Source organism: Haliotis asinina, chromosome 8 (assembly GCF_037392515.1).
Source record: "Haliotis asinina isolate JCU_RB_2024 chromosome 8, JCU_Hal_asi_v2, whole genome shotgun sequence".
NCBI lineage: Eukaryota > Metazoa > Mollusca > Gastropoda > Lepetellida > Haliotidae > Haliotis > Haliotis asinina.
In genome coordinates, this window is record NC_090287.1 from 8091733 (window position 1) to 8116616 (window position 24884).

General features: G+C 37.7%; 1 protein-coding gene across 1 annotated transcript; it reads right to left on the reverse strand.

Moving 5' to 3' along the window:
* Positions 1 to 9092: 9092 nt before the first annotated feature.
* Positions 9093 to 24736, reverse strand: LOC137294400 (G protein-coupled receptor 137Ba-like). Its single transcript, XM_067825404.1, has 7 exons — positions 24178 to 24736; positions 20037 to 20080; positions 18154 to 18388; positions 16894 to 17043; positions 15571 to 15699; positions 14740 to 14852; positions 9093 to 12637 (listed from the first exon to the last, which is right to left on the reverse strand). Exons 1-7 carry the CDS (start codon positions 24619 to 24621, stop codon positions 12406 to 12408), a joined length of 1347 nt encoding a protein of 448 aa, XP_067681505.1. The 5' UTR covers positions 24622 to 24736; the 3' UTR covers positions 9093 to 12405.
* Between the last annotated feature and the right edge of the window lie 148 nt (positions 24737 to 24884).

Sequence of the window (24884 nt, forward strand, 5' to 3'; positions counted from 1 at the left end):
TTTCTGGAGGTCACTCTCAGACGTGTTTCCTGAGCGATGTTCTCATGTATATAAATCAACCTTTACTTCAGAGCTTGTTATTTTTGGTTACAAAGATAGCTTTGTCTCTGATGAGGCGTTTGACCTCATGCAGGTCCCATGTTTATAAGTGCAAACTCGCTTCTTCCACTCCAAATATTATTTGTGTTAAGAAACTGTTGAGTGATTGATACAAAATTAAGAAAACAAGATATTTCTCTAAAAGTGAAAACATTAAATTCTGTCAAAACCTGATGTTGTATCATGCTTTTCTAGATCAGCAGTACACACACAGCCTTTGGTATCACACCATATTAAACTTCTCACCCAAATCTGTATAACAGTACATAACATCAAAGTGTCATCTCATCCACCATGTACTGATCATTTTTATTTATATACTGTATACTTCATGTTATTTGCAACCTATTATGTCAGTGTGAATGTGTAATTGAATGCAATGTGCTTGTCTGAAGTCTTTCAAACAAAAAAAAGCAAAACAACAACTACAGCAACAACAAACAAACATAAGCCTGTTGCTTCAATCTCTTTTTGCTTCAGTGGGTTTTCTGCTACCCTGGGCTGTGACCCCAGTTTGTCATCCAGTCGAGCCAGTAAATCTCCACAGTCACTGGCTAGTGAGTTTTCATGGGGTCATTTTGTAAATACATCGCTTGTTAAGTTATAATACACTTTAACGCCATGCAAGATTATGGCCCGAAAAGATGTTCATCATATTAACAGTTTAAGATGTACCCCGTGTCCACGTTCAAATTTCAGACTGAAAAAAATAGAGTAGGATTTAAGAAATACAGTTCGTTCTAACACCATGTATAGTGTAATAAAGCACACTTTCGCCGTGAACTATTACAGTTAAAGCACGAGGGCGCTTGCGTCCTATTCTACCCCGGGACCTTCACGGGTCTATTAACACTGATATTTTGTACAGCATGCTGTGTGAAACGGTTTTTTAAAACAATTTTTCATACTCTGCTCAACCTTGCTGAAGGCCTATTCTACCACAGTGGTATCACGCCTCTTTTGCAGACGAATAAAGGAATCTGATTCATAGGTAACAGAAAACGAAGTGTTCATGCAATAAGTGGGGCAGTATCACACACGATTTCGATATAATGAGTGGTTGTTTGACAAAGTAGGGTTGTTCCTTTCCTCAGATGACATTGCCAGACTACACCTGTACTGTTGTCTCCAGCGGAAATACCCAAAAAATGTTCTCGGGCGGAAAGCGTACGTCAGAGAATCGGCACTCGGTTGTGAGTAGCTTCACGCGGAATGGCAGGCAGCAATCAACAGTGCGTCAATAGGAATTGGAAGCCTAACATGATGGACACACCGTATATCAATCACCAGGCTAAAATAAATTTTAAACACATGTATTGACTCAACAACTTTCATTAGTTCCCGCATCTTTCGTCGGTAGTGACCGCTTCCGTGGCGTAGTGGTTAGAGTGTCCGACCGGAGAGCTGGAGGTCGCAGGTTCGATCGACGGGCGCTCATACCAAACGACGTTAACATATGGTACTTGTTAATCCCTGGCGCTCGGCACTAAGGGGTAAAACAGCGACTGGTCGGCTCGGAGTCCGCATAGTGTGTCTGAGTAGGGTATTCATTGTCAAATGCGGTATGTTATCTCATGAGCTAGCACTATAAAACCAGCTGAGGACTGGGCTAGTACAAGCAGCCACGCACGCACGCCGTCATATGAGCGAAATATTCTTAAGTGCGACGTAGAACCCCATATCACCACGTCGGTCGGTAGTGATGGTAGGCAATTGTCTTCTGTGTATCCATCCCGGTGGTTTATGGATTAATACATATCAGGATGAGTGAACTGGTGTCACCCATTAGATTTCCTGTACATGAATGTAATTACGGTAAGCAGTGGAATGATGTCGTGCAATTGGCTTTACGTAGGTCTCATGTTAGCCCCAAATCGCCTTTAATCCTTCTTAATAATACAGTGGAAGCTGTCTAAACCGACACTCATTGCGACTGGATAAATAATCCGGTTTAGACAAATGTGCCAGAATGTAGAGCTGATGGTAAAGATACAAGCCATGGATGGGGGCTGAGAATATATGCCAGTGTTGACAACTTGCCAGATTGGACAGACGCTGGTTATGACAGCTTCCACTGTATTACAACATTAGCATCACACAAGACATACTAGTATATCTTGTTTCAGGATTTCTTTCAATTGCAAACCCCCTATGCACCAGATACTGAGTCTCTTCTAACCACATGAATGTTTGTATGAATCAGCAGTGATCTTTCTTTCTGACAGCCTAGTAGGGCACCCAGCAGTACATCTACCTTGTCACCCAGCCAGACAGCAGCAGGACACCTACCAAGACACCCAGTAGGACAACCCGCATGACACCTACACAGGCAACCGGAAGGACATCCAGGAAAACATCAAGTAGGACATCAAGCAGGACATCCTGCAGGACAAACAGTAGGACATCCAGCAATTTAGCCAGCAAGACAAACCATCAGGACATCTAGCAGGATATCTAGCAGGACATCTAGCAAGACAGCCAACAGGACATCCAGCTCGTCAACCAGAATTACATCCAGTAGGACAACCAGCAGGACATTTTCCAGGACAACCAACAGGACATCCGATGGGGCAACCCAAAAAATATTTAGTTGAGCAACCAGCATGACATAAAGTAGGAAATGCAGCAGGACACTCAGCATTTGGTAGGACATCCAGTGAGGCAAACAGTTGGGCAACTCGACTGGACATCCAGCAGGACATTTATTGGAGAACCAGCAGGACATATATAAGGACAACCAAAAGGGCACGCAGCAGGGCATCCAGTAGGACAGCGGAAGTACATACAGTTGGACAATCTGTAGGATATTCAGAAAGACAACCAGCAGGAAAGTTAGAGCATCCGGTAAGACAACCAGCAGGCCATCCAGGGCATTTATAAGGACACCCAGTAGGACAACCAGCAGGACATCCAGTAGGACATTTATAAGGACATCAAGTAAAACATTTAGTATGACCAGAATGACAACCAGAATGACATTCGGCAGAACGTCCAGAGGGACATCCAGAAGGGCATCCAGAAGGGCATCCAACAGGACATCCCATAGCACAATCAGCAGGACATCCAGTAAGACATTCTGAAGGCCATCCAGTAGGGCTTTTAGCATAACAACCATCGGGATATTTAGCAGGACAACCAGGAGGACATTCGGCAGGACGTCCAGAGGGACATCCAGAAGGGCATCCAACAGGACATTCCATAGCACAATCAGCAGGACATTGAGTAGGACATTCTGAAGGCCATCCACTAGGGCTTTTAGCAGAACAACCAGTGGGACATTTAGTAGGACAACCAGGAGGACATGCAGTAGGACAAACAGTAGGACAACCAGGACCTCAAAACACATTGTCTTTTTCATCATAAGATTCAGGCTGAGGTTATGATATGTGAAATACCTGGATGTTTATAAGAAATATCCAATCTATCTACATTTTCACCAGAAATAACAAATCAAGTGACTCGGTCTACTGCTACAGTGATTTTGCCTGGATGGAAGGACATATGGGAGAGATTATATTCAGGAATATGGTCTTAACTGTTTGGAAGACTTTGACACACAGTAGATGTAATATGGACTGACATTTGTCCACTGGTAGATTTTTTGGATACAAGCAGGTAGAGGAGGAAGAAGATGAGAGGGTCTGTAATGTGACTTGGGATCGTCCCTGAGGAGGATGTGCAAGAGAAAGAATTGTAAAAGGAAGGTATGGAAAGAGAGGCTGTTACAGTGTGGTATATGGGATGTATAAGCTGAAGGAGGGTGTAAAGAAGGGTGGGTGTCACCAAAAGAATGATGCAAAATTAGTATATACATAGAATTATCTCCCTTGCTCATCATATCAACTTCTGAATGCCATCTTAAGGAGCTATTTCAGTGCATGTAGCTGTGAAAATAAAACATGGAGAAACATTAATGCAACAATCACTGTGGTTTATTCCTTAATTATCAATAACATCATTCCTGTCAAAACTCACGAACCAGTCAAGTAATACCTGTGATGTTACTTCCAGGGAAGAAAAACCAATGCAACCAGTGAAATAACACTTCTTCTCATAACTACAGTCGTAGTGCTTTGTACAGTCTTGTGTTTTTGTTTGTCTAAGCAAAATTCTAGCTGTCATAGAAGTCTGTAAATAATCAAGTCTGGGCCACACAATCCAGTGATCAGCATCATAAGAATAGATCTATGCAACTGGAACATAATGACCAGTTCTGGAAATCTCACCACCTTGTTACAAGCGTTGGTTGCTGAAGGCCAATTTTAACACATAGGCTCCTTATTTAATGTCGCCTTGATACTGATGTAAAACTACAAGAAATATTCACTATCTGGAGCCCTCTGAATGTGGACCCACTTGCACAAAACAATCTCTGCATTAAGACTTTGAACACTATAACATACAATGTTACAATAGCTTAGTCGGTAAACATTTGGTCCCAATAATTTCAAACCTGACTATGAACCCCACTGAATTCTCACTGCTTGCCACCAATGTTGTAACTCTCAGTCTTCAACATAGACTTAATATATTAATATTGTTAAATTTATAAATCGTTTCATACAATGGGGACCAGATACAGTGAGCCACCTGACCACCATTCATTCTCTTCTCGGTGTATGGAAAGTGTGATATACAAACATATAACAAACATCAAAACAATAACGATACATGTTACATAATTATACAAAATACAAGAATCAGGAGTTTAGTTTTCTTTGATCAAAAGGTTGCAAGTAATATTTAAAACACACATTTGTTTACAACGTATTCACACTACCTATTCATAAGCTCATGGGCCTCTATGAGAACCATGTGGCCTGACATGCAGAGTTGCCTTCCTTAGTAGTGTCAGGATCTGATAATGATTGGTTTGAATTCACCCTGATTATCATCTGGTATGTTACAACCACTGAGGTTTTCCCCAGTAAAACTGACATGCTGTAAAATTACAGACTTAACATTCAAAGTGTCATTAAAACCACAACTAAACAGAGGTCACCACATTAGAAAATATATACTTCGATCTGACACATATATATAACAGTTATTTCTAAATGTAAAGCCTACATTTCATTAGATCTATATGTTCATTTTTACAAGGTAAACTTAAGAGCACTAATGTATCAGAATCTGCATATGCTGATTTGACAAAAAGCAATGACAAAAGGCCACACTGTTTAATCTTTACAAGTATATATCAAATATATAAATCCACTTTTAACAGTAGTCCAGCTTCTATCACAAAGCAACACCTTAATTAGTGTTGAAAGCCCAAACTGCCCAATTTTAGGGAAACCTAAAATTATGAATATGGAACTGACAGACTGAGGTAGAGAATTTGGGCATCCTGAGGCTCAAGCCCTCAGTCCTAAGAGTGAGTGATCGGACATGATGCCTCTAGCACTATTCCAGCAATGTCACAGCAGGGACACCAGAAATGGGCTTCACACATTGTATTCATGTGGGGAATCGAACACAGGTCTTCGGTGGGTCAAGTGAACATTGTTACCACTTAGTTACCCCCATCACCCCCCAAAATCCTAAGATCCTGGCATCCCCAAGAGATGTAACTCTGCATAGCAACTTGCAGAATCATAGACAGTATATACAATGTATATGTACATCTACCAACTTATTAAACTAAGAATGAATTACACAGAAACATTAAACTTTCAAAAACCTGTCATCACTGCTTCCTACTTAGTCTGAATGGATTTCACTGATAATCTGCATTTTCTAGATGTAGAAATATATCATCTGCCATTTACTTCCGTGCTTGGTCCAGACTTTACTCAATATATACAGAACAATGACATCTTGGCCAAGACACCTTGTATGCATTATCTCCCTCCATACAACCCTAGGTAGGATACCGACTGAAAGTGTTGAAAATGAACACTGAACATTAATTGATTAGAACAAGGAAAATGTTGATCTAATATTTCACTTCTAATAAAGTTGCTATATACAATTTTATCACATGGCAATTTGTTGATAAAGCATTATCAAGAACATTTTCTAAGCAGATCATCTCAAAGTATTCATACAAACAATTAACTCAATCTGAATCAGTGGGTGTTCAAATGATATGATGATAGTTGATGAATATTGGTCAGTGAAAGATTCTGAAACTTCATTAATACTTGTTAATGGATCACACGACTAAATCTACATAGGACCTATTTTCATCTTCATTGAAATGAGCCTCAGAGGATCAAATGACTAATTTTGTGTGCTGACAATTAGATACGTGAATCTGGGAGTGTGGGTTCCTTTTTGTCAAATGAAGTTCATCAATTCTTGCTAATATTTCAGAGTACTAAAATTATATTAAATGTGATCATGATAATAGTTCAATCTCTTATAAGACCTATTTCATCCTTACTGAAATAAAACTAAGTAGGTTAGACAGCTAGCTTTGGGTGCTGATGATTATGTACCTACTCTGCCAGTGTGGGGTCCTTTAACTCATTAATACTTGTTAATGGATAAAAGTACTAAAAATACGTTCAATATGAATATGGTAAGAGTTTAAGCTTGTATATGACCCATTTCCATCTTCACTGAAATGAGTCTGAATGGGTTAGATGACTAGCTTTGTGTCCTGACAATTAGGTAACTGACTCTGGGATTGTGAGTTCAAATCCCGGATGGGACTCACCCATCAAAAATTACTAGAATCTGTACTAGAAAGTGCAAGCCCAAACATAACATGTGTTAAGTGTCTATGAAAATGACAATTGTGGAACATTATCAAAAGTGATAATAATTCTCAGGATACAACCTCTAACACTTGATTGCCCTTTTCCAGAAACTTGTTTCTGAATATACAGGTGTAGCTTGAATAAAATAAAAGTCTACAGACTTAAAAAGTTATATTGAAGCACAATCCATGGACTCGTGGAGAAAAGGCAATTAAGTTTTAGGGGGATGTATTCATAAGAATAATTTATCAAATGTATACATATTCAAGGCCTGGTGTACACAGGGTTTACCTTAAACATAAGTATGAATATACTTACACTCGTCTCTTACCTTGCACAATTACAGCAAATGATGTATTTTGTAGTAGGTATTGAAAATATAAAATCAACAGGTCAAATGCAAGAACATCACAATCCTTAACAATTTTCTTACAAAAAATATATAAACAAATGTAAGTAGGTGATAACGGTATGACCACTAGAGCAAAATTTCCTTGTTACAGATGATACATGCTCAGGGATTTACACAATAGGAAATCTTGAATCACAAACACATGCAAAAATATAATGGAAAACAATTACAGTTGGTGTGTATGAATGCTTAGGGATAAGAGGATATTTCAGAATCTGGTACCACATAAAATTATTTCTGTACATAATCATTTAAAAATATTTATATATTTTGATCACCTAACAACCTCTGAACATGGGCAATCAGTCGTCACTCATGATATTGTAGGGTATTCAATGTTACACTTTCTCTGGCGAACCCCAGTTTGTAAGCTGGAACCCAGCAGGGTTGCCTCAAGTTATCAGTTAAGAATCTCCTTCCACTAAACCAATTACAGTGGAAGCTGTCAAAACCGGCAACTTTCCTATCCGGCAAGTTGTCAACACTGGCATATAATCTCAGTTCCATCGGCGGCTTGCACATTTATCATCTGCTCCATAATCCGGCACCTTGTCCAAACTGGATTATTTCTTCAGTCTCAGTGAGTGCCGGTTTAGACAACTTCCACTGTACATCACATAAATCAATTCCAATATGCAGATTTATACTACTCAAAAACAGTTAAAGAACACATGACTCTTTCCCATTACTAAACTAGCTGCTGTCTAGTCTTGACAGGGACATGGGTCAATCAGCTTGCTGTTGTTGGGTCGAAATTAAAAATGTCATCTGGGTATATTTAAGATAATATAACTGGTTTTCAGAACGGCATGACAGAAACGCTAAAGTAATATGAAAAAATTGTGTTTTCTTTATTGTCTTTTGTGTGGTATAAATCAACATACGTGGACTGAACTTCTTGTGATCTTGTGTAGTTTTATATTATCATAATTAAAGGCAACTTACATATGACGACTTCCTATATATCACAGTCTAGGTTGGTTTGTTCTGCTTGCTCCACATATAACTCTATGACAGACAGCAACAACCATTTGAAAACACCCCTCATAAACTCAGGGCATTCATACAGGGCGGGCCTTTATACACTACTGGCCATCATACACCTGTGGCCTTCACCCAATACTTTACAATGGTAACAAACATGAAATGCCTTATTGCAAACCAGAACAAAAGATTAAATATAAAAATCAGAAAGGTACAACTTATTGAAGCCATATATCAAAACATTAGTACAAAATATATACAATACTTACATCTTACATGTTTATAAATATGAACACCGTTTAATAAGAAAAACAAAACAGATATGTATCTTACACATTCTAACTTGTTGGGTTTCTGTTGAGTCAGCCATGCACACCTGAGAAACAATTATCCTTTGGCAACCTTTCATGGATTAACAGGAAATGGCTGAAGTGTGTACATTTTCACATTTCATATAATCAAAACTTGGCCCCAGGGTCTGCTGTTGCGAGGTCAACACATTTGTTTACCAAAAATAATTGCTTTCTTTTTATCTTGATTTAACAACAGGGATCAAAATTCTCTCTAAAGTTTCAAAACTACATCGCTTGAAATTCTTGAAAAGCATATAGAATACATGACACATTTCATGGATAACAACTTCTTTTCATACCTCTTGTTTCAGAGTTACGTTTTGCACCTTTTTCTAGTTCTTCAACAAATGAAGGAGCAGGACTTGGTGCTAAAATTGTAAAGAATGAAAAGTTGTTATGTAATCAAGAGCAACTCTTGTTTGTTGAAGGAAAGAAAATACAACATTTCTTTAGGCTTCCTGACTCAATTATCTGAAGTTTTTAAATTTGCCATAAAATTTGGAGTCATTGTAATTACACATAAAAACAGCCAAGCAATTTTTTTTTTAAATTTTAAGTCAGCTGGGGACTTCTTCCCACTCTGTAACAGTGGCCCCTTGCTAAAACAACAATGTCTGATGAATGTATAAGCACCCACTGTACTGCTCAAATGTGTGTATCTGAGTCACAAGTCCTTGGACATGTCACATGATTTTGAATTTTTAATAGTCAGTGCTAAAATATGCATAAGCCTTATAAAAAGAAACAGTAAAATAGATATGACATAAGTGCCTCTCACTAAATCCAAATAGGCCATCATGTCTATTGTTTTCATCTATGTGCATCTATATATATGCTATACTAAATAAGTCCCAAATACATTATTCCAGTAAAGGATTCATTATGTTATAGATTTAACATCACTTCCATGATACAATATTGTTCACTGTAAACAAATAGATTGTGTTTACAAAATGCCTCCATTAGACATGTTTCTATGAAACTATTACAAAATATAAAATAGACCATGTTATATAACAAATAATACACATGATATTGAGTACCCTTTTACTTCATTTTTTAAGGAACAATGTTTCGAATATCTTGCTTACTGTTTTCTGAATAAATGTAGCCATTGCGACAAAAATCAAATTTACAATAAAAGTCATAGAAATTCCCTAATAAGTGGACCTGACCTAAAATATGGGATCTCAATTTCAACCTTCCTAGCCATCACAGGCACAAATATGTCAAATACAGTAACAAATGAGTACACAGCTTTGACAAGATTATATTGTACATGCTAATTGTTTGTTCTATGCTCAATATTCACAAAATGAAACAAGTCTCAGGAATAATGGCTTTGTACATTCATGGAATTGTCACAGTGTATCGTTAATGCTGCTAGTACATGTTGTTCATCTACAACATAACATCTACTCTCATGGTGGAGGATAACAGCTAAGACAAACAAACAAAATGATTCTTTTATTTAATGGGAATCAGTACAGTTGTTTTATGTCGCTTCTAGCAATATTCCAACAATGTAACGCAGGGGACACCAGAAATGGGTTTTCTTTGTTAAGATCGAATACTTGCACAACATGTATAGTTGTTGACAAATAGTGACATAAAAATATCCATGGAATGATCAAATTAGTGTCTTTATCTGTTAAAACGACATCGTCAACAAAATATGAGTATTTGTACAGAAACAAAGATCTCATTTACATAAACAATGAATAATGCAAAGTTCAAGGTCACATCAAGTACATGTCAAACAAACACAAAAATAGTTCAGGATATGACCCCATTAAGAGTCTGCTTCCTCTATGTACAGCACTGCCACTTTGTTCTAAATAAACAGTTAATAATATGACTTTCATTTTACACTTTACTCACAATCGCACTAACAAAATTAAATTTGAATAATATTGTATAAAAATTGTGTGCTGAGGTACACAATTACACACCTATCTTTTTAAAGCATGGTTACAGTAAATCACTTAGGAATGTTATAATTGATTCATTTGGTGGTATATTTTAACTATTGGCAAATATCCTTATCACAAAATGCAATTTATAAGACCTGCATTTGTCATTCTTCTCACAGGTTCTGTAATACGGCTTTGATGTAACATTCTCCACTTGGCTTGAATAATATGTGATGTTGAGGCAGAAACATCCTGTTTCCTCAAATACAATGAAACTGTCTGACATAACTGTAACCCACAGAAACTGTCTTGCTCACAAGGAAATTATTTTTCGATATCAACTTTCAGAACAGTTAAAGTGTAATGAAGGTACTGCATGAACAACAAACATGAATAAATACTGATGAAAATAGTCATGTCACATTATACAATGGATATTTCTTCTGCATAATCTGCACTGACAATAAATATGACTGTATACACAATTTCATAGTGTCGAAGATATTGTTATACATAAACATGTATAGTTGGATATAAAACTATTATGTCATTTGTAATGGTATTATATGATAATATTATCATACCAGCAATTAAACCTCGCAACTTTTACAGGAAAACCATGTGTATTTACTAGCACGCTTCCATGTGTTTCACCAAATGAAGAGACATATATGTACCTTGTGTGTTCACATTAATGCAGAACCCTGATTTAGCCAAATTAGTACTTTGGCCAAAAACTGATGCTAAATATGGTATTTGTCCAAAATTAGTATAAGCTTTTACAAAGTATTTTAATATTAAATAAAATTTAACAACAAATTTACCTAAGACCCTTCTATTAATATTATACTCACCTAAAACAGTAGTAACTATCCATATATAGCATGATACTGAATGAAATGTGGTTGAAATTTATTGTGTATGGTCCAAATACAATTTGATAATTTAATTTAATTTACTTTGTCTAAAGTTTGTACAGTTTTGTGTAGCTTATTTGTGTTGAACATGATAAAATCATTTGGGTTGGCATCTCTGCTAATGCTATTTCACTGTATATCCTACAGTGAGGCTTTAACATTTCAGGGACTGCCCAATCACAGCTTCTGTCTATATCTCCTAGCAAGAATTTAACACTGCAGGGTTCCTATCACAATTTCATCTCTCAGTAAAATATATATTTTCCTTGTTTCAACAGCTATCAGATGATTCTTCACAAACTATGACTATGACTTATCAAGGACAGTTTTACAATGAATATATAGAAGTGTGCCTCCCTAAAGTATCCTTGTGAAAGAGTCATGCCATGCCATGTCATGTCATGTCATGTCATGTCACATCTATGGTGATGATACAACCTTTATTAATCATATCACAAGAAGTATGATGTTACCGTATTTACCCTATTAGGTTCTCTTAGTAAACACTTTATCCACACTATAGACAAATGCTTAAATGATCTCATAAACTTAGACAAACAAATGTACTTATCAGTCCATATTTTTGTGCATATAACATATTATTCAAGGAAACAAGAAGAAAGTGTAATTAACTGACTAGTAACAGTTAAAGCAAAATTTTAGTTGGAAAACAAATCGGATTTGTTGTAAATGACTTTAAGAAGAGACCCTTGTGAGGTTTATAAGTACCCAGGGCACTTATTACACTGAATATGGTAAGTCGATGAAAATGTGTATCAAAATATGGTTATATACATAAACTTCTCTTCGTCCAGGGTGAGCAATGTCAGTAAAAATCACATTTCTGTATCCATGGGAACTGTCACCCACTGACACTGATAACCTTGACCTTGGGTCTACAGTACTTGCAAAGCACATTCTCAAATAAGTCTTTCATTCCTTCTTCCCATTTTGACAAAGTGTACATTCTTCATCACAGCACCAGCAAATCACATGACATGAATCACTATCTCAATACCGTCAGCCATTATGTCCCTGATACAACTGGGGCCCGTTGTACATGATTGGTGAAGGTGACGTCCCCAGGCGACTAGAGGCCATACTTCTACTCATTATGGATCCATACGCTGTCCTGGGGGTGCCTCTGGGTGTGCCACCCCTCGGTGTGAGCCTCCCATTCGGGGTGAGAATGGGAGTACCGCGTGAGATGCCGCCATTGTCAATACTGTTGATAGAGTTGTGAACACTGTAACTGAAACAGAACAGGCTTTTACTACAATGAACAATCTTTTGATTCATTAATGTCATCATACCCTCATCAGTGTGGCACAACATGGTCTTATATCACCATACTCTCAGTCATGTGACAACTGACCCAATGCCATGTCCCCATGCCATCAATCATGTCAAACCTGATGCAGAGTGCAAGTGACAGTGAATACAATTCTGAAGTTCCTTTAGCTTCAATATTTAATGAACACTGGCTGTTGCACTTAATACAATGTTGGAAGCATAAAACAGTTCCCCTGTGGAGTTTCCAATTGTTACAAACCTCCAACGACATCACCCTATTGTCTCACCTGGTTCTAATTTTACTTTGGCTTGCTATTACGGAACATGATCGAAAAATATCACATTATTGAAAATTACAGTGCTGAAATCTGGTTTCAAATCTGCAACTCTTAGCTTATTGAGTGAGTGAGTGAGTGAGTTTAGTTTTACGCCGCACTCAGCAATATTCCAACCATACGGCGGCGGTCTGTAAATAATCAAGTCTGGACCAGACAATCCAGTGATCAACAACACAAGCATCGGTCTGCGCAATTGGGAACCGATGACATGTGTCAACCAAGTCAGCGAGCCTGACCACCCGATCCCGTTAGTCGCCTCTTATGACAAGCATAGTCGACTTTTATGGCAAGCATGGGTTGCTGAAGGCCTATTCTACCCTAGGACCTTCACGGGTCAACTCTTAGCTTATTAGCTTGGCAGCTTTATCCACTTGGTTATGAAGGATCACTGTGATTAAAGGGAATGTCAGTATGACCATGTGTTCCTCACAGGATGGGTAGTGAGGGCAGCACACGAGGAGGACATGAATAGCAGTCTATGGTCTATGTGCATTGGACCAGCCAATGTCCTGACTGACAAATGCATTTCAACAGTGAATACCACATATTAAAATGTTATCCAAAGTATATATGTGGTCGGTTCATAAGTTGGATCAAAACCTCCTCTTTGGTTTTGTTTAGGAAAGTAAGCCCTTGGCCTCAGGAAATTTCCGTCTGCCACAGGTTTAACCAGTTTCAGATGTGTTGCCCACATCCTATGTTCCAGCGTACCCCTATCCTGCCATGCCACTTTCATCCATCCAATCCAGTACTCCAGTGTGCGCCTATGTCACCCAGTCTCAGGGTTGTGGAAATCTTGCCAGCGGGTAACACAACACATGCGTCATCCAGGACATGTTTGAGGGCTGTTAGTTTTTATCAAAGGGAAATTATCAAATTTCCTCCTAACAAATCCAGAGAGACTGAAACTCACACCACACCATGACTCAAGTCAGTCAGTGTAACTCTTTATGTTTAAAATCATTAAAAGGCTAGAAAAATAAGTTTGAGCATGTGTACTTCATTTCTGATTCCAGCTGTTACAATTTCAACAAAATCAGATCATTTACCTACGCACAGAAACACATGACAATTACTCAGCTGTGGGGGAACATGTGAGCCATTGAGAGTGAACTGGCTACTGTCTTCTTCACACAAGTCCATGCAGGATTTGGAGCAGCATATCTTACTAAATGTAACTTATGCAATTCTATTTATGTAGGTTTGGGTTATTATAAACATTTCATCTACCATACTGTTTCTAAATGTGATGTGATTCTGCCTGCAATGGGTTTACTATGAAGGAAACTCTCTTATCTTAACAATTACTTTCATATCTCGAAATGATTAATGAAAGTTTGACACAGTATCCAACCTGCCAACCTTGTCATATACTGACCAGCAAAAGAAACTCATTTCCAGAAATTAAAACAATTTATTTCCTTGATCAAATCCAAACTCATGCTGAAAAAATATAATTTTCATGAATTCTGACATGTGTTTTCACTGCTGGTCAGTCTATTTTCATGGTTAACCATACAGAAAAGAAAAGCGAGTGAGTGAGTTTAACATTATGCCATTTTTAGCAATATTCCAGTAAAATCATGGTGGGGACAGCTAAAATGGGCTTCACAAATTGTACCCATGTGGGGAATCAAACCCTGGTTTTCAGCTTTAACCACTAGGCTACCCCACTGCCCCTCAGAAAAGAAAAGTATTTGTTGTGTAAAGACGAAAAACTTACTTGACCGAATGTGGATCATCCCGTGTGAGATCGTCGTCACTGTCATAGCGACGAGGGTTATCAAAGAAAAACACTTTTGAACTATGGCTGTGGTTGGAGAGATCATTCAGTGCCTGAAAATGTCAAACATATCAAGGAGAGTTTCAACAAAAAAGCTCTGCATTCCTAAAATGCACAGCCCCGAGAATCTTGCATGTGCATGCACTGAAGTTCCCCATGGAAAGAATTGAAATTCCCTTGTCATTTCCTTGCATTTTAGAGCTATCAAAAGTTAAATTAGCTGAGACAAACTTTATTTTATTTGTTGTCTCCTTCGCCAAAATACATTTTTGGGTTACTCTGAAACACAGAATGCTTTGCATACAGGTAGAAAATATCATACATGAAATATAAATAAAGTTGCGTGAAACATCCATATTCTTTACATCAAGTTCTTAGGATGTTAATTGTTACAGTGAAACTTCTGTAATTTTAGAAAGTAGGTACACTTGATCTCAACAGATAAGGCACTGAAATGGCCAATGAATGTTCCCTCTGTTCATATATTATGCACTTGTCAAGTTGTGAAAGCAAACGTTTCTGTTTCTTTGTTATTTAAACTGAGAGCTCATGAAAACTGTAATGCAATAATGTAGCCTGTAGATACATCAAACCAGTGATAGACATTATGAGAAAAACCCCATGACATGCCAAATCCATTTCCTCATTTAATACGACAATCACGATAAGATGCTTAGATCCTATTCCAACACAGTTTCCTCTAGATAATACGACAGGACACAAAACATATACATCATATCAAGCAAAGGAAATAACATGTAATCTACCTACCACGGCATTGACAGCTCTTTTGACCCGAAAAAACAACACAACAACAAATGTTGGTAGGACCTCCCAGACGAACAACACGATTCCGAAAGAAAGGTACTCGTATCCCCCAGACAGATCATTCATGTCAGCCTGCCAAAAAAAATCACAGCAAATACAAAGTAGCAATACATGCACACTTTTCAAATCCAAATGAAACACATGTATAAGCTTAATCGATTCTGTTGAGCAGTTCTTGAGAGGAGTGGACAGACTTAATCCCCTATTTCACTATCATCAGAGAGAAATTACATAAAATTTATCCAAGTTCAATGGTCTCTAAACATACAAAAACTGTAAAATACAAACAAAAAAAATGAGATGCACACCCTTTAAGTCTCTATAAAAGACATATGTAAGCTAACTGGGTTTTGTGCAGTGGTTTTTGTGGAGAAGTGGATAAAGTACATCCCCTGTTGTATGGGATGAACAGGATGAATAGAACCAAATTCAACTAAGTTTAAACGTCTGTAGAAGTGACAAAAGTAAGAAACTGGATGAACATGGTATGAGATGCACACCTCTACAGTCCCAATGAAATACATGTAGAAGCTAAATAAATTCTGTTGAGCAGTTTTTGTGGAGAAGTGTATACACTTCATCCCCTATAGCACTATTTTCAGAGAGAAATTCAACAAAATATATGAAAGTTCAAATGCCATTAAAATTGGAAAAATAAATAAAATACAAAATCAAAATATGAGATGCACACCTTCAGAGTCCCCATAAAGCACACATGTAATCTAATGAATTGTACAAAGTAGTTTTTGCGGAGAAGTGGATAACACAGACCTCCCCTATAACACTATATTCAGACAGAAATTCAACAAAATTTATGTAAGTTCAAACTCCATTAAAATTGGACAAATAAATAATATACAAAATCAAAATATGAGATGCACACCTTTTAAAGTCTGTATAGAGCACTTATTTAATCTAAATGAATTCCATAAAGTAGTTTTTGAGAAGTAGAAAACGTACACCCCCTCTTCATCCCCTATTACACTATCAACATCAGGAAATTCAGCAAAATGTACAAAGTTCAATTGTCTCTAAACTTAAATTGCTAAAAAAAAATTTGAGATGCACACCGTGAGAGTTACAAAAAAATCCATGTATAAGAAAACAGCAGTTTTTAAGGAATCTAATGAAAATTTTCATCAATTTTGTCAAAAGTTAAATCCATATCTCTTCTGAAGAACAGCCTGTAAGACAAATTGTTTTACTAGATCATTCTAGGCCATGCGTCACATGTAATCAGAGAGTATATCAACAACAAACATTAACCTGGTCAGATACATTGACCCAGTCATAACCAAAGTCGGGGACCTTGGTCTTCAGGGCTGGGTAGATGGAGATAAAATTGTAGATAGCTCTGGATGTAAACAGCATCAGGATGACAACACAGGCTGCAATGGCCTGACACATACTTGTCCCCTGTTGGCAGAGATAGCTCACAATTAGTTCAAGGGTCAAACCATAGGATGCCGGTTGTATTGTACTGATATTGGATTTTACTGCCATGATGTTGTAGAAAATGTTTGTGTAGAATATATCATTACCAGTTTGCTATCATGAAAACATGTGAAGACATTATTCAAATATGTATACCTGTGCCAATCTATACCACCTTGGTGAGGATGCCTACCGAGCCTGTACTGTACATCTTGTTTCCACCCTAGCCTATCTGTGTATACAACACCCCAGTCTGAACTGTACATCCTGTTCACCACCCTAGCCTGTCTGAGTATACAACACCCCAGTCTGAGCTGTACATCTTGTTCTCCAGTCTATCTCTCTATACAACACCCCAGTCTGCACTATACATACTCTTCATGACCCTAGACTGTCTGTCTATGAAACACCCCAGCCTGCACTATACATCCCGTTTACCATCCCAGCCTGTCTGTGTATACAACACCCCAGCCTGCACTATACATCCTGTTCTCCAGTCTATCTCTCTATACAACACACCAGTCTCCACTATACATTTTGTTCACCAACCCAGCCTACACTACAACACATTCACTGTTCAGCCAACACTACACCATCCTGTTCACCCCAGCCTACCCTACACCACCATGTTCACTGTTCAGCCAACACTACACCACCCTGTTTACCCTAGCCTACACTACACCACCATGTTCACTGTTCAGCCAACACTACACCACCCTGTTCACCCAAGCCTACACTATACCACCATGTTCACTGTTCAGCCTACACTAAACCACCCTGTTCACCCCAGCCTACACTATACCACCTTGTATGCCACCCCAACCTACACCCTGTTCACCCCAGCCTACACTACACCACCCTGTTCACCCAAGCCTACACTACACCACCCTGTTCACCCAAGCCTACACTACACCACCATGTTCACTGTTCAGCCTACACTACACCACCCTGTTCACCCCATCCTACACTATACCACCACCTTGTATGCCACCCCAACCAACACCCTGTTCATCCCAGCCTACACTGTACCACTCAGTTCACCCTGTTTACAACAGTTAAAACAGGGCAGAAATAAAGAAACATTGAACTTACCTTGGCTTCCAAAACCAGTGATGATGAGGACATTTTTGACATTTTGTAAATACAGAACGAAAGCAAAATACCAAAAATGATAAAAAGGGAGTCATTGATGGCCACTCGTATATAGATGAGCTCCAGCGGAATGGAAGAGTAATTCCTCTCATGGTATTTGATAACCATGGCACATGTAATATTGGACACCACAAACACAATTATAGCCAAGATGACCAAGACACGAAGGGGACGTCTGAAAGAAGAAAATAGGACTATAACATCCAACATAACAAGCTGGGTTTGTCTGCTTGCTATGGGAAGAAAGCCTGGAGCAATGTAAATCTTATATTACCATTCCTACCATCTACCATTCCTTTGGTCTCCATTCACACATATATCTGTCATATGGTAAAAAACATCTAAAATTCAACTCATTCACACACTGGATTAGTTTACACTGAAGAATACATGCTGGTCAAGTTGGGAGGTCAGCTTATCTTTTGGGTTGGCTTATAAACATTAATATAGGGCCCATCATTAATTTTAAATGAGCAAGTTTAGTTTTTCGCCGCAGTCAGCAATATTCCAGCTATATGGTGGCGGTCTGTAAATAATCGAGTTTGAACCAGACAATCCAGTGATCAACAGTATGAGCATCGACCTGCACAACTGGGAACCAATGAAATGTGCCAACCACCTCAGTGAGCCAGATCACCCGATCTCACAACAAACACAGTCACTTATTAACTTTAAAAGCATGGTTAACTATAGAATAAGTTCAACTCACTTTCTTACCCGAGTTACTACTAAACCATTCTAAAAATGGAGCATGCTTCACAAAGTAGAATGTTTTGTTCTATCGAACCTATGTAGGGACCACTTACTTTAGTTAATTACAACTACAATTCTTTTAATGCATTTCAACTCAAATGTACAGAAAGTGGCAAGGACCAAACAGTTTGTTATATCATGACTTCACAAAAAGCATGTTTCATTATAAACATAATCTTTTACAATATCATTTGGTTCTTGACCCATTCAAAGGGAAAATTCTGCAGCTGGGTCACACTGTTCCGTGTGAATAAACTTACTTTCAAAATGAACCATCAGAATAATCAACAACTACAGATAATTGTTTATTCATCACTTGCATCACTGTTGTCAAGATGACAATCCCTAGGCATGACCTGAGCATAGTCTAGGGTTATGAGCAGAGTGTATGTTCTGCCACTGCATCAAGGCATAAGATGTTTTGCTTTGATTGCTTGATGGTATGTTGTTTAACACTGCACTAACAATTTCCCTGCTATTAGGCTGTGATATGTAAATTATCATTTATCTCTGGAAACAATGACAAGCATCAACTAAATCAGTAAGCACACAATCCCATTAGTTGCCTCTTACAACAAGCATTGGTTGCTAAAATCAGATTCTAATCCAGATTTTAATGTAACCTTTCTCTACTTTTCACTTCACTTCAACATGTAACATAGAGATAATGTAAAATATTTCACCCCACTTCAACATGTGACAGAGAGGTAATGTAAAATATTTCACCCCACTTCAACATGTGACAGAGAGGTAATGTAAAATATTTCACCCCACTTCAACATGTGACATAGAGATAATGTAAAATATTTCACCTCACTTCAACTGATGATACACATGTCAACATTTCTCCTCACCTCAATTTATGACACAATGCCACCATTTCACCTCACTTCAACTGATGACAAACGTGATCTCACCATTTCACCTCATCTGGTGAAACACAGACAATCACACAATTTTCCTCTTCCACTAATGCCAAAGAGACAATGTCACTTATGTTTCCAATATTCCACAACTTCTACAGAACTATAAACATGAAAAGAGAATGAAGAATCATAAACATTACTTACTTGAATTTGCTTGGTTCATACTTTGCTCTGGCCTTGAAAACAACCTGAAAAGTAATACCCATGTCCTTCATCATATTCAGCACAAAGCATACTATCGACACAAGAAAAGGATCTTCAACTACCTAGGGTATAATATCTCCATCCTCAGTGATCAAAATAATGCATAATTTGGGTGTCATGGCACAGTAAATACAATACCCAGGTTGCATGCCTTAAAGTTAACACTAATATACAAATAATACAATCAGTGGCCCAGATAAGATGCACATTTGGGTAAAATACGCATAAAAAATTTCCAAAGCACTTGCATAATGAAAAAAACATTGAGTTGCACTGTTGGTATAGGACTAGTGTTGTTCTACTATATGAATAGGATTTGATTCTTTATGAAATCACTTCCATTTTATTTAAGTTGGTTTTCATACGGTATGATATAAGGCAGTACATACAAGCTTAGTAAATGTGACAGTGGCTCAGTGACAGATACTTATGTGAGTAAAATCACTGAAATACCCACAAATTTGAAAGCAGTGGGTAAAATGAAATACCCACTCAACATCCATAATAGCCACTCCCCAATAACAAAATGGGCACAGTATCCACATGATCTAGAGCTATCATACCATGATTCATTTAATGGAAAATGTAATCAAACTAACCAATTAAAATGATTCAAAACCTCATTTTGCACCCCAAGGAACTATTTTTTTTCAATGGCACAGACAATCTCACACCTTAATCTCTGATTGATTTGAATGCCAATGATAGGAAAACCGGTTTGAATGACTTCAAGCTTATCTATGGTGATATATGATAGTTTCTGGGTTAGTTTATGGTTCAGGACAATTTTTTATGATAACCTAACTATTCATGCAGGGTAGGGTGATAAGGTTCACCTACTTCCTAAGTAACACATGTCGTTGTATCTCAGTTGCATGGATCAATGTTCATGTCAATCACTGGATCACCAAACTCCATTTTCCAGACCCCTGTTATATACCTGCAATATTTCTGAGTGTGTAAACACGGATAACAGTATGATAGTTTGATGTAATTTGCAGTCAAGTAAACTTATTCACAGTATTATTCGTTACACTCCTGTACTAAGTCCAGCAAACACTTGTCGGATGTCGCGTCAGGTAACCTTTGAGTGACCTATGACCATCCAATCAAATCTGAGATGGCCAAACAGATTTAAACTACTGGTAGTCACATTTACAAGGTTTGACAGGACTTACAAAATTCCAGAGTCACTGACACTGATCTCTCAAAAAATTTATAAAAAATCCACATAAAACACAGATATTTGACCTGCAATGTATAAGCTTTAGGATTTCTGTTGACGTGGTTACAATCAGCTAATATATCCGCAAGTTGAAATCCTTTAAAACTGCCAAAACTCTATTATCAGCAACTGTTTACTCACTGTTGTGGCATTCTCCATGTATATCATCCAGAAGTGATAGTACAGAAAATAGCATTCAGAATCGTTCGGGTACAAACCTTTTGAAGTAAAAGTGCAAAGGGTGTGTGCAACTGTCACCTTTCATGATTTGGTAAGCTGTGTTCTGATTGGTCAATCTCAAAGGTTGCCTGACGCAACCTCCTACTAAGGTTTGTTAGGCTTAGTAGGAATAATGAATAATAATGAGACTGAGTTTACTTAGTGTCATGTAATTTGTTGTGTCACATCGTTTAAAATGGGTTATATAATGGAATATATTCATGATCATGATACTTGATGTGGAGGATATTCTGACCCAAGGAATTATGCATCTATCTTTGCAGACAAAATCAAGCACACATTAATATGATAAAATAAAGTCTGCATTCATAGTTTGTTTGAATCTGTATGGCAGAAAAGTTATTCTGGACCAGATAATTCAGTGATTGACATCATGAGTATTCATCTATGCCAAGGGAATACAATGATACGCATAGGAGAAAAAACGCCTTCGAGCTTTAGGTAGACAATGTAAAACCGGAGGGGAAGGGGATTTCCTGACCCCGATGGTTTTACCTTGTCTACCAAAACCGAGGAGAAGTGTTTTCTTTATCATATATACCGTCAGTGATTTGTAATTACAATGTAGATGATCATTTAATGAAGCTAAAATCAAGGTAATGACAGTAACTATAATTAGATAATTTAATCCCTCCACCTTCATCGGCCCTGTGGCCGTGCGGTAGTCTCAGCGTCTGCCTACGGATGAGAGAATTGCAATTCCAATCCCGCGTTGGAAAACCTTTGTATTGTGACTTTAATCTTGAACAATATTTTTCAGTTGATTTCAAACACTCATGGATCATTTGAATGTTGATGTTAGGAAAGTTAGGAAACGTAAACCCTGGAAAGCGGTCTTACTAACGAAAAGTAAAACCTGGGAAGCAGTTTTACTCCAAAACAAAATGTGGTCATTCTGGGAAAACAAGAGATGACCTAATGTATAGTGAGAAGCACACTTTAGGTTCATATATGTTAACCAAGGAGGCAATATGAAAGTGAGTGAGTTTAGTTTTACACTGCATTCAGCAATATTCCATCTACAAGGTGGTGGTCTGTAAATAACTGAGTATGAACCAGACTATGCAGTGATCAACAACATGAGCATTGATCTATGCAGTTGGGATACGATGACGTGTGGGGTCAACCAAGACAGTGAGATTACCAATCTGATCCCATTAGTCACCTTTTATGACAAGCATCAGCAAGTCATTAAGTCTGGCCACCTGATCTTGTAAATTGCTTCTAACAATTTACAGTCACCTTCAACATCATGCATAGACTTTTGATGACCAGTTCTAACCAAGATGTTCAGAACCAATGTTTTCAACAAGATATGGTAATACATTTATTTTGCAACATTGTTTTCCTCATGTATATACAAATTTATATGCATGTAATACCAAATGTCTTTTTTGTGTATTGTATAAAGTGAACATGCTAACAATAAACAATATTTACATACTTACAAACATGCAGTAGTCATACTAAGTTGGAATGCTATGTATGGATCTTCATTTCCTCATTTAGTTCCTAATTATTTACTTTATTATTTTGATTTAGTTCTCGACAACATTTGTGCTGATACCACCTGAATTCAATTACAATTGACATCAAGTAAATTGTCATACAAAATACTTAAAATGTTGTATACTGCAGAAATCCGGGACAGTCCAAGTAATCTTATCCTCAGTACTTTTCGTTACACTCCACTACTGAGTCGAACAAAACCTTATGGGAGGTCGCATCAGGTAACCTTTGAGACTGACCAATCAGAACACAGCTTGCCAAATCGCGAAAGTGCACATTCACACATACCTCTTGAACTTTTTATCTCGAAAAGGTTCGTACCCGAATGATTCCAAATGGTATTTAGCGTACACTCGCTTCCGGGTGATGCACATGGTGTACGTACAACCAATTCATAACCGTGAGTAAACAGTCGTTGAAAATAGTGTTTTGGGCAATATTCAAGGATGTCATCTTGCGGAAATATTAGCTAATGGTAACCATGTCAACAGAAACCCCAAAGCATATATACTGCAGGTCAAATATCTGTGTTATATGCAGATTTTTGTTTGTGGAGAGATCTGTGTCAGTGACCTGAATATTTTGAAAGTCCCTCCGATCCCTAAATAGTAGATGTTGTCTGATTGGTTAAATCTATTTAACCGTCTCGTGTTTGACTGGACGGTCATTGGTCACTCAAAGGTTACCTGACGCGACCCTCTACTAGGTTTTGTTGGACTCAGTGGTGGAGTGTAATGAAATACACTGAGACTACGTTAACTTTTACTGAAATTCGGGAAAATGAATTTTCATATTTATAATACATTTTATTACACTCAGTTTGCAGTCTTTATATATAATGATTTCAAGCACTAGTCTGCGACCTTAGAACATGAAAAAATCAATAAATACATCGTTCTTGTGATCATCACTATTTATACTTAAATCATGTTTATATACATGACAGCTGTCACAGTGGCAGTGGTCATCATTCTCCTATTTTATCTACAATCATATTGAAACGTCCTACTTTCCACCAGCGAAGGTTATTTACGTTACTTGTGGTTAGACCGAGTGATAAAGCTTTTGTTTGGGTTCAAAGCTGTTGTTTGTAAACATCAATCTTACCTGTGCAAAAAATAAAACCAGTAGGCACAACGTTGTAAACTGTAGGCAGACAGGAAAGCAATATAACAACCAGTAGAATACCCAAGGCAAGTCGTTAGCCAGGTCGCAATCTTGGACGTAAAATGAAAATAATGTCGTTCTCAAACCGGACCAAATCAGACAAAGGAAAAGGAATACTGTCTGGTAACTGAAACGTTTGTGCCGGTAATACCATATCATCCATAACTGGATATACACAATGAAGAACAGTAGTCCATATAACGATATGTATACGACTGTCAGACTTAACTGCACACTCGGGGAGAGGGCAGGTCTCAGTCGTGGTAAGCTTGTTATCGGAATATCAAATGGATCTGAATTGACGTTGACAGCTGATGCTGAATCCTTAGAATGTGACAATAACACGTTTGGAAAGATCCTGGCTATTCTCTCTTGATCGGACATTATAAGAACAGCATGTCCTCCGGTAAGTTGTTACATGATCACCCAAGTATACTCCATGAACAAGTCATCAGAAGTTCCGCCCATCTTTTCTGACGGAAGCAGCTGATTTGTTTTTGCGACCTTGACCTTTGATATTAATTATTTATAGAAAGTATGAAATATCACAATCATAATAGAACAGGTGTTTGATTACAAATATATGTTTTATCAGAGCCTTTTTATACAATTATGATAGCCGTGTTTAGCCTTATAGCTTATATTTT

Coding starts and splice junctions, on each gene's coding strand:
- LOC137294400 (XM_067825404.1), bottom strand. CDS start 24,621: ATGTCCGATCAAGAGAGAATAGCCAGGATCTTTCCAAACGTGTTATTG. Junction 17,044..18,153: donor CACTGGTTTTGGAAGCCAAG/GTAAGTTCAATG, acceptor CTCTGCCAACAG/GGGACAAGTATGTGTCAGGC. Junction 14,853..15,570: donor AAAGAGCTGTCAATGCCGTG/GTAGGTAGATTA, acceptor TGACATTTTCAG/GCACTGAATGATCTCTCCAA.